The sequence below is a fragment of the Plecotus auritus genome, assembly GCF_963455305.1.
Source record: "Plecotus auritus genome assembly, chromosome: 9".
In the NCBI taxonomy this organism is placed as follows: domain Eukaryota; kingdom Metazoa; phylum Chordata; class Mammalia; order Chiroptera; family Vespertilionidae; genus Plecotus; species Plecotus auritus.
This window is the reverse complement of record NC_137783.1, coordinates 116656233-116673107: the sequence shown is the minus strand read 5'-3', so window position 1 is coordinate 116673107 and position 16875 is coordinate 116656233. Positions and strand designations below refer to the sequence as shown.

Here is a 16875-nt window from a genome sequence, read left to right as displayed (position 1 = left end):
TTACAGGGAAAATAAATCTCCTGAGAATAGTGACTGTGGGTAGAAGGTAGTATTGCAGAGCCTGTCCTGGCCATGGCAGACCATCCCTCAGGAGGACTCGTGGCCTTAGTTTCCTTGTTTCCAAAGTTGCTTCTTAATAATCCCAGCATGATGTCATCAGTATTAGTTGGTTATTTACTGTTGCATAACAAACATCCCTAAACTAAGGGTGGCTTAAACACTAGTGCCTTAAGACATTGTGTTAGTGGCTTAAAACAGTCATTTATTTTGCTATAAATTGCAGTTTGGGTAGGGACATTAGGGAAGGCTCATCTCTGTTTCTTGGAGCATCAGTTGGGGTGGTTTGAAGGTGGGGGTGACCCGTGGCTAAAGGGGCTGGAATATCCGAAGGCTTGTTCACTTACAGCTCTGACTGTGGATGCTGGCAGTCAGGTGGGACCTCAGCTGGGGAGCACCTACGTGTGGCTCTGCATTTGGCTGCTGCTTTCACAGCATGACATCAGGTTTCTACAAGTGAGCTTCTCAAGAGAACAAGTCAGAAATGTATGGCCTTTTAGTGACCTAGCCTCAGAGTTGCATAGTGTCTTTTCTATTTTACTCTGTTAATTAAGGCAATAACACAGGTCTCCCTAAGTTCAAGGTAAAAAGCCCCACCACATTACAATGTGTGTGTGCCCACACCACTAAGGAATTCTCCTTCATTGGCTGGGTGTTCTACAATTCAACTCAGTTCTGACACAATCTAGCATCAGCTTCCACAGGCTAAGGGCTCAGTCCCATAAGACTGCCTTCCTCTCCAGGTGCTTATCACAAACCCAAGTTGTCACTTGTGCTTCTGACCGACTGACTGTAAATCAGAGGCTCCCAATAAGCCCCCCTCCCCCTTCTTAGACTTAATCTTCTAGAGCCGCTGACAGAACTCAGAAAACCGTTTGCTCACTAGATTACCAGTTTATTACAAAGGACATAGTAAAGGATAGGAATCAACAACCAGATGAAGTGGTACGTAGGGCCAAGTCCCAAACAGAGAACATCTGTCCCCCTGGAGCTTGGGCTGGTATGGAAGCATTCTGATTCACCCACCTGAAGCTCTCTGTCTTATCCTTTGGGGTTGCTACAGAGGCTTGATTACCTAAGCATGATTGATGAAATCACTGCCATTGGTGATTGCTTCAACCTCCAGCCCTTCCCTCCTCCCTAGAGATAAGGGTGTGTGACTGAAAGTTTCAACCCTCCCATCACAAGGTTGGTTCTCCTGAAAATCAGCTCCCAACCTTAGAGGGGGTTCCAAAAGCCACCTCAATATAACAAAAGATACCTTTATCTCTGTCACCCCTTAGGTCCTATGTAAGGCTTAGGAAATTACAAGGAGCTCTGTGCCAGAAATGGGGTATATATTTATTGTAAATCACACGAGGAGACGGACAGTAGTTCCTACTTGATGAGAGGAGTATCAGCATCACTGAGAAGGGCATGTGAGATGGAATATGTTGTGCTCGCTGTCTGCCACAAGTCTGCTCTCTGGTCACAAAAATTCACATCCTTCCCAAATGCAGAATACACTCACTCTCTCCTTAAGATCCCAAGTCTCACCCTGTTAGTGGCATCAGCTTGCATCTAGGATCTTGTTCTCTAAATCCATTCCAGGCACCCAGGCGACTCTGGGTACAGTCTTTCTTAGTGTGTGCAGATCCTGAGGGCTGTTCTTGTTGATGTGAGGACTTACACACTTATTCTAGCTGCCAGCAGTAAAAGAGAAAAGAAATGAGCTAAAAACAGGGAACTGTTCTGTTTTCAAACAAAATTTAAAGGAAATATAAATGAGAAAGGGCTTTCTGGATTAGAAAATAAAACTTATTTCATTCATGTTCTCTCTACACAGGAAAGAATTCTCAGATTAAGAAATGACTTCTATGTAAAAAAAAAACCAAAACAAAACACTTGCCATTTGCAACAAAGAAAAGTTAGTCAGAGAAAGACAAATATCATATGATTTCACTTATATGTGGAATAGAAAGAACAAAATGAACGAACAGACAAAATTGAAACAGACTCACAGACACAGAGAGCAACAGGTGGTTGCCAGAAGGGAGGGAGGTTGGGGAATTGAGTGAAAGAGGTGAAGGGATTAAGAAGAACAAATTGGCAGTTACAAAATAGTCACAGGGATGTAAAGTACAGCATAGGGAATATAGTCAATAATATTGTAATAACTATATGTGGAGCCAGGTGGGTACTGGTAATATCAGGGGGAACACTGTAAAGTATATGATTGCCTAACCACTATGCTGTACACCTGAAACTAGTACAAAATAATACTGAAAGTATTTTGTAATTAAAAAAAAGAAAAAGAAGTAGCTTCCAGATTATGTGACAGTTTTATAGTGTGAGTATATTTGTGTGTGTGTGAACTCATCACACTGTACACTTTAAATTGCACAGTTTATTGTGCTTTAATTATCCCTCAATAAATCTTCTTTAAAAATCTAGAGTGGGAACGAAAGATCCTTTGTCAAGACCTAAAAAAATATTTGAAGTGTTGCCTCATAGACTCTCACAGACAAAGGCTTTCTAAGGGGTGAAGGGCTTTGCAGATCCCTTGTGAAAACAAGGCCTCTAAGACTCTTCAGAGCTGTTGTCAGAATACCTGCATGTGCCCTCCCCACATGGCCTGGGCTTCCTCATAGCAGGGCAGACGGGAAGCAGAAGCTGCTGGTTACTTGAGGTCTGGGGCTGAAGAGTGGCACAGATTCATTTCTGCTCTATTCTATTGGCCAGATCGTCACAGGGCCTGGATTCCAGAGACAGGAGATGTGTCAAGGAACTTGGGGACCATGTTTTAAAACCATCACCAGTGTCTTTATCATGCTTTCCTGGAACTCCCACTCTTGGCTTTGCCTAGTGCCTGGTTCTGCTGTATACAGTAGTCCCGTCTTTACTGGACTAGGGCATTGGGATGTTCCTATAAGGCATCATGGTTGGCCTGCATCCGAGACGGTAAATTCTTTACGTTGATTGTTGCTATTTCTTGGAGGACTTGGGGTTCTCACCCAGAGAAGAGCTCACCCACCCATCCTCTTTGCGCTTCCCTTGGGGGCAGGCAGGGAAGGCTTTGGTGGATTCTTAGATGAGCTTTCTGGAGGTGAAAAGGTGACTCAGTTTCTACTCTGATCCTAGTTAGCTACCATTCTACTTACCCTAACAGCTGCGACTGACCTCATGAGTCTGTATGTTGTGGCCCAGATGTAGCCCCACTTGCAGGGTGACGCTGTCCTGGACCCTATTGCGGCCATCCACCATTTGAGATGAGGTTACTCTGGGAGCAGGAAGGTGGAGGTTGTGTCACCCCATCCTTTGGCTTTGAATTGGGACTGTCCCAGAGTGGGATGTCACGGGGAGTTACAGAGCTGAGCCTCTGCTCTGGCCTGGGGAACAAACTTCGGGCTTACTCGTGGGACTCAGGCAGCCTTCCTCCCTTTTCTCCTGTGGGAATGCCCTCTCCAAAGTTGGGGCAGCCAGTGAATGGTGGGAGGATGCTGCTGCCCGTTGGGCCAATAGGACCCACCTTAGTTGAGCAGCCTAGGATGGTGAATGGCCAACTCCCAGGACTTTCATTTGGAAGCAAGCTAGACACCTGCTTAGTAGGGACTAAGCACATTGGAAGCTGGGCCTGTGTAACCTTAACCTGCAAACAGACTCACTTTATGGCATCCACAGCCCATCCTGATGCCCCCGGGCTTGTTCCTGGACTCCCCAGAACCTTCCCCAGCTGACCCCAACTTGGTCCTCTTCCTGATACTGACACTTTCAGAATCCCTGTGGCCAGAACATGCTGAGTTCGGAACTGTCTTGTCATCAAGGACTAACGATAGCCTTTCCTCCAAAAAGCACTTGACAATAGATGGGGCATCCCTTGACATAAATGCTTCCTGCTATGTTACTTGACAATGGCCCAGGTAACTAACCCAAGGGTTGAGTCATGTTCTTGTGAAACAGTACTCTCACTTTCTGTTTATGCATGCACACACATGAAACAAATTTGTTTTTCTGACCTTAGTTCATATTCTTTCTATCTACCCACTTACCTTATGCATTTGTCTCTGTGTGTTCATGCTCCTCTGTTTCTTTTAAATTTCCTTTACATTCTCCCCCCTTTCTTCTCTCTTCATTTCTTTCATCTGTTTGTCTTGCTCCCTCCTGCAGTGTTGGTTTTGGCCAGACGTGTACTGCAGTGTTGGCATCCACGCCTGCGCTGAGCAGCATGACTGGCTGCCTGCTGGCAAGGCATGAGTGCCCAGTTCCACAATTTCTGCCTCCCTAGCGGCAAGTTCTGGGATTTCAAAATAAAGAAGGGGAGAAATGATAAGAGTGGAGTCTTAGGTGTCTTTTAGCCTCTTTGTACTTTTCTCTCATATTTCTTCTACTTTCCTGCAATTATTTACAGTGCCCAGACACTTTTAAAATTTACATACCCGGCTAATATATCAGGATACTCAGAGCAAGTGCTTTAAAAACAAAAAACAAAAAGCCCAGCTGGCATGGCTCAGTGGTTGAGCGTTGACCTATGAACCAGGAGGTGACAGTTTGATGCCCCGGTTGTGGGCTCGATGCCCAGTGTGGGATGTGCAGGAGGCAGCCGATCAATGATTCTCTCTCATCATTGATGTTTCTATCTCTCTCTCCCCCTCCCTTCCTCTCTGAAATCAATAAAAATATATTTTTTAAAAAGAGCAAGTGTTTTTCCCCCTGATTTATAGATACAGAACCTGAGGCTCAGAGAATTTTTAGGTGACTTGCCCGTGAACACCCCCAGGAAATAATGGAACCAGGACCAGAGGAGAACCCAGGTCTCTAGACTCTTGGTCCAGTCTATGGTTTCCGCTTACTGGAGATGGCTTTGGGGACTGATGGCCACACTGGGCTGCTCTCAATGCTTTGTGTACTTTCCTGTGTTGTTCTTCAGGTCACATGGTATAAAGAAGGGGGCTAGGAAGCCTGGGAACAGTGCCTTAGGCAGGCAGGCTTTAACCATTTGTTTTTATTCATTCATTTAGTCATTCAACACAAATAATTAATTCCTACTGAATCGTACCTGCAGTGCAAAAAACAGGGGATATCAAAATTAACAAGACACTGCCTAGTAAGGGAGGCAGGTGAGGAAACAATGAACTGTTACAAGTCCCATAATAGACATTTTTCCAGGCACAGTGGAGGCATCAACAATTGTCCATCTCCACCTGGGTGAGTGGGGTAGCGTCAAGAGAGAGGCCATGGAGGAACTACAGAGATGTGCAGTGGACAGGCCATCATTCCAGGCAAAGGAAACAGAATGTGTGGAGGCCTGGAGGTGTGAAAAGCAAGGAGTTTGATGTGGCTAAGGGTGGGACGCAGGTTTGTATTGAGGAAAAGACAGTAAGAGATGACAAAGGAAAAACAGGTGGTGACCAGATCAAGGGGGCCCTCGCCATCCATGCCAGTGAATTTGCATTTCATTCTATTGAGAATGGGGAGTTGCAAGCATGTTGAGCTTTGCATTTTATAAAAATGTCAGAAGATGAGAGGATGGACTTGAACTGGGTTAAGATCGAAGGCGGAGAGGGAATTTAAGAGACTGTTTTAATAGTCTTGGTGAGAGATAAGATCTGAACCAAGGAAGTAGCAGGAGCAGTGGGGGTGGGGAGGTGGGGGCAGATCTGAGAGACGTGAGGATATAGAATTGATATGGTTTAGTCATCAAGTAGGTCAGTGTTTTGGGGGAGGGAGCTGGATCCAGATACTTGAAAAAAGAACAAATGTGGACCTCTCCTTTCCTGTGTGGAATGAGTTGGAAATACATGCAGCAGTAAGAATCAGGGGCGAAGGAAGAATAAAGAGCCTAGGGATGAGACCATGTGAAAAGACACTCAGCCCAAGCTTGGATGGGACGTGGCCGAGGGAGGCCTGGGGGTGGGGAAGGCCAATTATACATAAGCCTGGCCTCTCCCACCTGCGTCATTTTACTATTGCATTGTAGCAAACCACCCTAAAACATAGTGGCTTAAAACAATTGATTTTTTTTCTCACATTTCTGTGCATTCACTGGGCAGTTCCTCTCTAGGTTTCCCTTGGGCTCACTCTAGCTGGGTTCATTTGGGTCCAAGATGACCTCACTCATGTGTCCGGCTCACATGGTGGCTGACTGTTGGCTGAGTTACCTTGATTATGCTCCACGTGGCCTCTCATCCTCTAAAAGGCTAGCTGGGCCTCCTTACGTGACAGTCTCCGGGCAGCATGCCAAGCGTGTGAAGGGGGAACCTGCAAGACCACTTGAGACCTCAGGTTTGGAACTCGGACAGTTTAATTTCCACCACATCCTATTGGTCAAAGCAAATCACAAGATCAGTCTAGATTCAAAGGGCAGGAAAACAGATTCCTCCTTTTGTTAGCATGAGCTGCAAAGAGTTTATGGCTATATTTAGTTCATTCCCTTCCCCTCCCACCCTGAATAGTTAGAATCTAAGGACAGAGAGGTACGCTGCTTGACAAAGTTTGCCAAGCGATTATTCTGAATAGTCAGCTCCTTGTTAATATTAGTAATTACCAAGCGAAGATTGAGTGCTGTGTGTTAGCCACTGATCCAACACTTGACGTGTGTTGTCTCTATTCCTTACAACAATCCTCTGAGATATGTTCTTTTAGCCTCCGTTTGACAGATAAAGAAACTAAGGTTTAGAGAGATTAGGTTGTTTGCTCAAAGTCAGTAACTTGTCAAAGGCCATGATGTACTTACCCTCTGCTGAGAACAATTGGCCTAGTGTAACCTGATGAAAAACTCAATATGTCCAAGTGATTTACAGTGTATGACAGCGTTTCACATCCAAAGCCTCATTTGCCCATTATGACAACCCAGGGATGTAGTTAGCCCGATTTTGAGAAATTGAAACCGGAGGCTCAGAGAGAGGGAGTGGCTTTGCCCATGCTCACATTCTTGATAAGGGGTAGAATCAGAAACATGGAGGGAAGGGCAGGGCCTTATCTCCATTGCTGACAAATTCATCCCTAGGACCTTGGAGTGAGTGAATGCTGCCTTCTATGTGGTGAATGGCTGTGTGGGGAGGCTGGGCAAGGAGCATGTGCAGCTCTGGGCCCCGGATCAGCAGGGACCAGGACCTTTAAAGGAAAAGGCCAGTCTCTTCTCTGTTTTATCCTTCATGACAGGAGAGAAACGAAACCTCAGTTAAAGCAGGCTAGCATTGAGAGAATTTCTTAACTTGGGATTTCTCCATGCTGAAAACTACCATGGGAAGTTAAGAATGATTCTTTCTGCCGAAACCGGTTTGGCTCAGTGGATAGAGCGTCGGCCTGTGGACTGAAGCGTCCCAGGTTCGATTCCGGTCAAGGGCATGTACCTTGGTTGCGGGCACATCCCCAGTGGGAGGTGTGCAGGAGGCAGCTGATCGATGTTTCTCTCTCATCGATGTTTCTAGCTCTCTATCTCTCTCCCTTCCTCTCTGTGAAATATCAATAAAATATATATTAAAAAAAAAAAAAGAATGATTCTTTCTGAGAGCATGCTGGAATTAGACAGACCAGAGGTCATCACCATTTTTTCTGCCGCCTCACCTTCCCATAAATAACAGTAGCTTTATGGACTGGCGAATTCTTATCTTGGGGTTTGAACAGACATACCCCTAAGGGAGCCTATGTCAACATGTCTGGAGAGATGACCATACGTAATCTGAAAAGGCTTCCTAAGAGATTCTGAGTCTCATTAGGTGCCTGTCATCTCCCACTAGACTTGAAGCTTCACTTGGACATGAATTTTTGTCTCTTTTTTATTCTTGTATCTAGCTCCAAGAGCAGGGGCTGGCACATAGTATGTGATCACTAAATATTTGTTGGATGAAAAAACAAAGGATAAAGTTATCCTTTATTAAAGGCATCTTCTCGAACTGAGGTTAACTGGAACATAGAGTCCTTTTGTGTCGCCCAGACACTCATTGGCTTATAGGGCTGGACTGATGACCTTTGCAACCATGGTTCTGTAGAATAAGTGAGGGACCTAAGGCTTCTCTCATTGTGAGGAGGTTGGGATCTCCCCAGGCTCAAGTCTGGCACATTGCCCTGCAGCTCCCTACTCTAGGGAGCCTGAGGCTTATTCTGTTCACACCTCCTTGCTGAGTGGAGTCTCTTTGGTCATCAGCTTGGCTAGGCACCGAATTTCTCTCAGCTGTGCCCATGTACACGTGGGATGGCTCTTGTTTGACTTGCCCTTTTAAAAACAACTTGAGCATGTTGAGGTTTCCTGTTGATCGGGGGCAGCCAGAGGCTATGACCCAACAGGGAATTGTTGGCCAATCCCTGACTCACTCAAGCTCCAGTTTTCTGTGTATGAGCAAGCAGTGACAGCAGCCTGGCTCAGGGGCAGCTGGCTGCTGTCCTTTGGCTGGCATGGCACTCGAGCCTGGGAGGCTGGACCGCCCAGCTTCAAGGGTCATGGCATTAGGGTCAGGTGGGCTTTTGGAGCTTGCAGTACTAGCAAAACCCCGCTGGCTTTGAACGAAGACTGTTTGGAAAGAATTCCAAAAGTTGACAATGATTACCCAAGTGGACAACTAGAAAAGTATGCCAAAAAGGAAGTATGCTCATGGTTCTCTTTGATAAGCTTACCTTTACCTTTTTTGAAAAAATTTTTTTATTGATTTTTAGAGAGAGAGGAAGAGAGAGGGAGAGAGAGAAACATCGATGTGAGAGCAAAACATCAATTGGCTGCCTTGGACAAGGAACGGCTGCCTCCCGCACGCCCCCTACTGAGGTATGAGTCTACCACCCAGGCATGTGCCCTGACTGAGAATCAAACCAGCAACCTTTTGGTGCATGGGACGACGCCCAACCAACTGAGCCACACCGGTCAGAGCCACCTTTACTTTTTCCTTTATTTGTTTATCATTCACTGAGTACCTTCCAGATACTAAGTATGGGCTCCTCCACCTGGAAGAAATCATGGTCTAGTAGGGAAGACCAAGAGATCCTCTGATACTTACAAATGCTACATTCAGGACAGGGTTCTGCCCACTGCTGTGCGAGTGTCTGCTGAGCTCCATCTGGGGGCCTGGATGGTTCATGAAGGTGGCAGGGGCCATTGCTTCCTCTTTAGAGAGGCAGCTTAGTGTAGTGTGAGTTCGTGTCGTGGCTTCATCACCTACCAGCTGAATGATCTTGAATGAGATAGTCTTTCTATGCCTTAGTGTTTTTCATTTGTAACATGAGGATAATAATAAGTGATAATAACACTATAGAATTTTCATGAAGATTAAATGAATTAATCTATGCAAAAGCATTTATTTAGAATGATTCCTGATATTCGCTAAGATCTGTATGTGGATTGGGAGCTGGGAAATGGACGGTGCTTGTCTGATGGGCTGCCACTGCAGGAGAGAGGAGCTGGGGGTGTCCTCCTCTCCTCATTAGCCTCCTCATTGAGAGCGGAAAGGACTCTTTCTCCAGGGGCCCTTCTGATTCTGTTGAGACCTTCAGGGATCCGAATTCTGATCGAGACCCAAGCTGAGGAGCAGTATCTGTGTCCAGTAGCAGAAGTCTCAGGGGAGATGGGGGCTTGTTAAGGAGACACATGAAAGGAGTGTATATTTGGGGGCAACTTCAGGAACTGTTGGCTGGAGCTGCTTTGTGCCAGCTCATGAGGACCAATCATTAGCATCACTTCCCAACTCCTCACTCAGTGACATCACCCTGATAGCCTGGAATCAGCCTTAGTAGAAATATTTATACTGTGGAACCTGGCAAATGCTACAAATCTGTGCTTTCTCCCCAGAGAGCGATTGTTAATTTAGCAGCACACCACTGGTCTTTCTGAATCTAGTTGGCAGATGTGAACTCCCGGGATGCTCTTGCTGTCACAGAACTGGCTTCTGCTGCAGGCAGTCCTGGGGTCTCTGGGGTTGACTTGGGCGGAGGGGCCTGCTGTTGGCCAGGAGCCGCTCTTCCCCAGAGGACAGCTGTGAAGGTGCATTACGTGAATCGAATGCTTTTGAGAGTCTCACAGGAAGGAGCCACTGAGCTCTCCTGGATTAAAACACAATGCCTCTGGCGGTCAGGCCTCTCACTGCCGTTTTCTCTTCTTTCTCTTTCTTTTTTTTGCCCTAGGTCTCAGTCAGTCTCTCCACCTCCAGTTCTCTCCCCACCAAGGAGTCCCATCTACCCCCTCAGTGATAGTGAAACGGCAGCCTGCAGGTACCCCAGCCGCTCCAGCTCCCGGCTGCTCCTCAAGGACTGGCACCCCCGTGAGCCTTCACCTCCAAATCCTCAGGCTTCCTCCCTAGACACTTCTTCACCACCCATTTGTCCCCTCAAGGCCTCCAGCTTCAGTTATTTGGACAGAAGCCCTTCAGTGTGCAAGAGAGAGGACCAGAAGGAGATTGTCCCGGGGGCAGGCCAGGATGTAGAGGGAGTAGCTGCTTGCCTCCCCCTTGCCCACAGCACTCCGTCCCTGGAGTCAGCATCCAACTCACGGAGCATCTTTCAGAACCGCACTGGCACCCGTGCCCACAGCCTGGGCATCCGGGAGAAGATTTCAGCATGGGAGGGTCGCCGAGAGACTTTGCCCAGGATGAGCACGTGTGGAGAGAAGCGGGAGGGCTCTGGGGGCGAGTGGGCGGTCAGTGAGGGCTGCCCCAGTGTGGGCTGTCCCAGCATCGTGCCGTCCCCCTGCAGCTCAGAAAAGACCTTTGATTTCAAGGGCCTCCGGAGGATGAGCAGGACCTTCTCCGAGTGTTCCTACCCTGAGACCGAGGAGGAAGGAGAGGCACTCCCTGTCCGGGACTCTTTCTACCGGCTGGAGAAATGGCCAGGCCGGGGTGAGCCCAGTGCCTTCCTCAGGGGGCACGGCAGCAGGAAGGAGAGCTCAGCAGTGCTGAGTCGCATCCAAAAAATTGAACAGGCCCTGAAGGAGCAGCCAGGCCGGGGGCTCCCCCAGCTCCCCAGCAGCTGCTACAGTGTAGACCGAGGAAGAAGGAAGACTGGGACCTTGGGCACCTTGGAGGAACTGACGGGGAGCGCGAGTGTGAGCGCTGGCAGCCGGGCAAGAGGAGTGGCTGGAGTTGTGGGGGAGGCAGGCCCACCCCTAGAGAGGGAAGGCAGTGGCTCCACAAAGCCAGGGAGCCCTGGAAATAGCCCAAGTTCCCAACTGCTGTCATCGAAGAGTTCCCCTGATTCCGCTGTGAATCCTGTTCCCAAACCCAAGCGCACCTTTGAATATGAGGCTGACAAGAACCCTAAGAGTAAGCCAAGCAATGGTCTACCTCCTTCGCCCACACCTGCTGCTCCACCTCCCCTGCCCTCCACCCCAGCCCCACCAGTCACCCGGAGACCCAAGAAGGACATGCGTGGTCACCGCAAGTCCCAGAGCAGGTAACGCATGGTCCTGGCACGATGGCTTTCTTTCTAATGGAGGATGCAAAAGCAGATTGTAGTCAAAAGTCAGTCATGTTTTTTGTAAGTTCTGAAGCACCAGATGATTGTCAGGTGGTAACCTGAGCCAGCAGAAAAAGAGATTGTTCTTCTACTCTTGCTGGAGGAGGATACTGAAACGTGGGGGGGTGGGGGGGGCGGGGGAGGTGTGGTGCTCCTCCCAAATGCCTGGTACTGAACACGCTGGCTGGGTTTGGCCTTTGGAGTAGAGTTGGGCTGTGTCTGAGCCCCACTGGAACTTCCTCCGTGTTCTTTGGGAAGGTAGGGCCATGTTACTTTTAGATCAAATAGACAGGCCCTACAAGACCTGTAGGATTTTAGCCTCATGACTACCTGAAGTGCCAGCACTCAAAAGTTAGTTCTTTGAGTGCAGCATTATCTGAATACTGCGTGTTATCATTAACACAATAGTATTGACACCTTTAACATGATTTCCCTGAGGGCTACCTGGCCATATGAAAACCTGGGCCTATATGAAAAGGGGATCCTTGGATCCTGAAGGGAAAAGGAGTGAAAGAACATTTCATCTACTTCTTGGCCATGTTTAAGAATGAGCTGTCCTGAGACTCACATTGTTCTTCTGGTCAGTCTCAGCATTCCTGACCCTGACTACCCAGACCATCATCACCATTATGGTGACTTGGGCATTGGAGCTATTGGAGTTGGTAAAAGCTGGCAGGCATCTTAGTCTCTGAATTGGAGTAGACTGTGAGCCAACTTCCTTTGGAAGGCCTATGTTCCTACCCCTCAGCCTTTCTCCTCTAACCCAACGTCAGATGGGCACCCAGGTTTGCTTCACTTGTAGGAAGTCTTCAATCTGACCCCATACTTCAGGCTTCATCCAGCACATCCTATCTCATAGAGAACCTTTCCCACCATGTGCAAGGAGGAAGATATCACAGAGGTTCAGACCCAGGAGCCACAGAGCCAAGGATAATCCTATGTTTTTGGCCCACCCACATGCTTACTGGCTCTTTAACTCTTTAACAGCCCACCAAGAATGCTTGCTTGGTCTATTCACCCACCTCTATAAACACTACCTAGTTAGAGCCTGCTTGTGCTGGTCAAGAGGATACCAGGCAAATAAGACAAGGTTCTTCCATTCAAGGATCTCATGGTCTGGTGCAGGAGACAGATGCATGAATAAATCATAGATGCTGTGCTACACGCCATGGCCCAGGTCAGTGTGGGACCTGCAGAGACCTAGAGGAAGAGGCATCTAAATTAGCCCTGGGTGGAGAGGGAAGCCTGCCTCCTCGTGGGGTTGCTGAGCTAAATTGAGAGCAGCAGAAAGCAGTGAGCTAGGTGAAATAAGGCAGTGGGGAGACGGTAGATCAGCCTGGAGGTTTTACACATACTCCCATGCATGTTACATTTATACACAATATATACACACACATACACCATATATGGTGGACTCACTTCATATAAGAATTAACTTGGCAAATTTAAATCTGTGCTCTTGGGGAAAAAATGGTTCATAAAGTACAGGCTGTTTCATTTGCCTTTCCACACAGTGGGCATATTTCCCTAAGGAGCATGAAATGGTAAGTTTGTATCTGTTGTGCAGGTATAATTCTTATGTTTAACATATTTTTAAAAAATATATTTCTTCTGGTATTCAAACAAAGAAAAATAAATCTGGTGGAGAAACTAATTATATTAGTCTTAATGAAAGACACTGTATTGGCCTTTGACATGGTACCTTCCTGAGGGATTTTCATGATTTATGTCTTATTTGCTGACTTGAGAACTATCTGCCTAAGATGTTGACACCACTATATATATATATATATATATATATATATATATATATATATATATATATATAGAGAGAGAGAGAGAGAGAGAGAGAGAGAGAGAGAGAGAGAGAGACCCCAAAATGTATATACACACTTTGAATAATGATAAAGGCAGTGTTTACTAAAAATACATTTCATTTTCAAAATTGAGCTTTGGCTGTTAAAGTGTGTATACATTTTGGGGGGATACCCTGTATTAATGAAAGCTTCGTCTCAGACCAGTCGTGGTCTGAGGGGCAAAATCCAGGAACCACTGCCCTCAGCCATTGGATATTAACTGGTTGAGAAGTCTAGGCCAGAGACAGAGATTTGGGAGTCGTCATGGTAGAAATGGCAATTAGGGGGATGGCCATCAGTATCCGGCCCCCAAGAGTGCTGAGTTAGCAAGAGTCCTGAAAACAGAACCCTCAGAGACCCTGGCATTTGAAAGGCGAGTGGAAGAGGGGATCCTTCACAAGAGCCTGAAAAGTAATTACCAGAGAGGCCCTTGAAAACTAAGAGGGACGATGTCATAGAGGCGAGGGGAGGCGGTGGCGGTGTCGAGTGTTCAGTTGTGTCTGGTGCTGCAGAGCAGCCAGGCAAACTGAGCACGAGATGTAGCCTGTGGGACACTTTCAGTCCTTGACTTGCACCTCAGGATTCTTAGCCGGAGTTGTTCATTAAACAAGAGAGAAAGGACTTCATTGGCTGAAAGGTCTAATGGAACTTAAAAAAAGAGGGAGGTGTCGTGGGTAAAAGGAGAGATTCAATGAGTACCTTGCCTTCTCTCCCTCCCAAGAGCCTGCTGGGAACCTGCCTTGGAGAGGGAGAGGATGCAGCTGGAGTCAAGTCTTAGATGGGGGAAGTGCCTCCCCAGTGAAGTAGAGGAGTAGACAGTACTGTGGCTCAGGGTATCTGGGGCACAAACAAGCTGTGGTTTTGAAATTCTACAGTAGAGGAGGTGATTTGGAGGTTGGAACTGAGCTAGTGAGTAACTGCAGGGAAGCTGGGTCTTAGAAGTAGCTTCTGGCTGCAGATTGCCCTCCTACTTCCACCTCAGAAGTGGTGTGGTTGGTTTTGAGGGCTCAGCACTTCCTGTTCCAGCAAACCACCTACCACCAACTATTTCCCCAACCCCCAAGCAACCCTGGGACTCACCCTTCCAGTGTTGAGCCCTTACTGGCCGCTCAGTGCAGGAGCACTCGCAAGGATGCTTACATGATGTGAGACTCTGAAGGCAGGTGCTTCTCAAGGAGGCTATTCTGAATGCCTGGAGGCCCAAGTCAAAAGCTCGGAGCCTGGAGTCAGACATCCTGGGCGAGTCCTGCCTCTGCCACTTCATCTCCCTGAGCCTCCATCTCCTCATGGCACAATACCTAGTTGCGGCATTGTGAGATAACTGAGGCAGCCTTTTACCTGTGTTGTCATCATTGGTGTTATTTGCAGTCCCCCAGGCTGGGGCCTCTCAGACCATCTAGTTCTTCACTTGGGTGGAAAGTTTGGACCCATCTTGGTGCTTTGCTCAGTAGCTGGTCTTGGGAGGAGGACATCTGGTCTTTGCTGTTGCCCATGGCCATTTCCCAACAAGGTAGTAGGCATCTAGCTCAGCTGGAATGACTCTTGTTCTTGTTATCCACAGAAAATCCTTTGAGTTTGAGGATGCATCCAGTCTCCAGTCCCTGTACCCCCCTTCTCCCACTGAGAATGGTACTGAGAGCCAACCCAAGTTTGGATCCAAAAGCACTTTAGAAGAGAATGCCTATGAAGACATTGTGGGTAAGCAGTGGCCCGGGTGGCAGGTGGGGTTACCTCTGGGGGCTGTAGCAGAACAGGAACAGGAGGGGGACACTCCAGGTTCTGCTTCGTCAGTCGTGGGCAGCCAGGGTACAGCTTCTGGGACCTCTCAAGGAAATGGTCATCAGAGGAAGTAGTTTAGCAAGGACTGGGTAGCTGAGAGATTAAAACCTGAAACGAACGTGGAATGAACTGAAACCCAAGAGGGTTCTGGGACTATAAAAAGGGGAAAACCACATTATTCCTTTCTTTTATTTTTGGAAGGCCTGAGAGTCCAACAGGTGCCCCTCCTCAGCTTTGTGTTCTTAGGCAAATCACTTAACTTTTCTGAGGCCTCTGTTTTCTCAAATGATGATGTTATGGCAACCACAAAAATAATAGTAATAATGCTTCATAGGATTACTGTTGGGATTAAATATGTACCAAAGCACCTCCTAAAGTGAAAACCCCTAAGATTTTCCTCTGCTTACGGGCAAACCAGTTCAGCCGGCCCCAGTTTCACAGATGCTGGCAGACTCCCGGATCACAGGCAAAGGACTTGATTACTCATAGCACAGCAGCAGCAGGAGCTGTATGTTCGCATGGTTGCCCTGCTCCCACGTCCCACGGGGCAGTGGAGAGGAGGTCCAGGTAGAGGCAGCACCCACAGTTTAGGAAACCCCAATCTTTTCAAGGGGCCGCTTGCAAACTTGCCCATCAGGAGACATTATCCTTATTGCTCTGGTCAGGAATCCATTCTGCCTCTGCCCTGGAGGGAGACTATTCCTGTCTTCCAAGGCTGTTTGCTGTACAAACATCTTTGAGAAGATAGTCTGGAACCATTAATTCCTCTTCCTCAGAAGGTCAGGAATGTAAGACAACTCAGCGAATTGTCCGCCGACAGCTGGGAGGACTTGGTGTTGGCAAGCTTGTGCTTCAGGGTCAATAAAAACCCAATAATCTAGGCTGGGTTGGGTTTATTTTGAGCGTTCACTTTAATTCTGGCCTCATTCTCTTTGGGGAAGGCGGGCTTTAATTCAGCTCAAGTAAAGTGTGTGTCCCAGGGAAGTGGCCTACTCTCTCATCTCTGCTCTCTCTCCTCTCTCTGTCTCTGTCGCTCATCCCTCTCTCCTCTCCCTGTCTCTGATCTCTCTCATCTCTCTCTCCTCTTTCTGTCTCTGTCTCTGATCTCTCTCATCTTTCTCATCTTTCTCATCCTCTCTCCTATCTCTGTCTCTGTGTCTTTCGTAGGCCTTGAAGCTGGAGGGGACATAGTCTTAGTTAACACATTAGAGAGAAGTGGCCCCAGTGGAGAACCCTGTAGACTTTCATAAGACTGTGGGATCTTAGGAAAAGAGAACCACCTATTCCCTCTTTGATCTGAGCCATCAGGCTCATCCTTTTCTCCTTAGAACTTGCTGGGCCAGCATTTCTGGGGCGATAGCTACAATGATCCGATCCACATAGGCACTGCTTTCCCAGGAACGGAAGTGATTAGTATGTAGCCATCTAAAATTAGGTCATAACTGGAAGGCTGTGGGAGTGAAATCTCTCCAACAGCAAAAGGGCTTGAGGAGGGAGGCCTCGTCCCTCACAACTGGGAAAAAGCTCTGTATGCACGGGTCACCCAGCCTTGGGGTCAAGAGCTATGGGGATCAGAGGCACAACCCCACCTCCCTCCCCACCTCAGCTGCAGGATGAAGTCCTATTTCCTCTTGTTGGAGTAAATTGTAATGTCATTGCTGCCCATGGCCCTTGTGGCTGCTGCCCTGGGCAGAGGAGGCACTACCCACACTGGTCCTCACTGTTCTCTCTTTGAGAAGCTTCACAGCCCTTCTGTACCACCCAGGGATTT

At 47.7% G+C, this 16875-nt stretch overlaps 1 protein-coding gene across 5 annotated transcripts in view; it reads left to right on the top strand.

The window, feature by feature from the left end:
- The window catches only part of DENND2B (DENN domain containing 2B), a 192200-nt gene that overhangs the window by 145970 nt on the left and 29355 nt on the right, over positions 1–16875 (top strand). For 3 of the 5 annotated variants that reach the window (XM_080688683.1, XM_080688685.1, XM_080688684.1), the window contains 2 exons: positions 10144–11406; positions 14887–15023. In XM_080688683.1, coding sequence (XP_080544809.1) covers positions 10144–11406; positions 14887–15023 — 1400 coding nt within the window. The remainder of the gene's footprint in view (positions 1–10143; positions 11407–14886; positions 15024–16875) is intronic. The other 2 variants (XM_080688686.1, XM_080688687.1) reach the window with 1 other exon arrangement.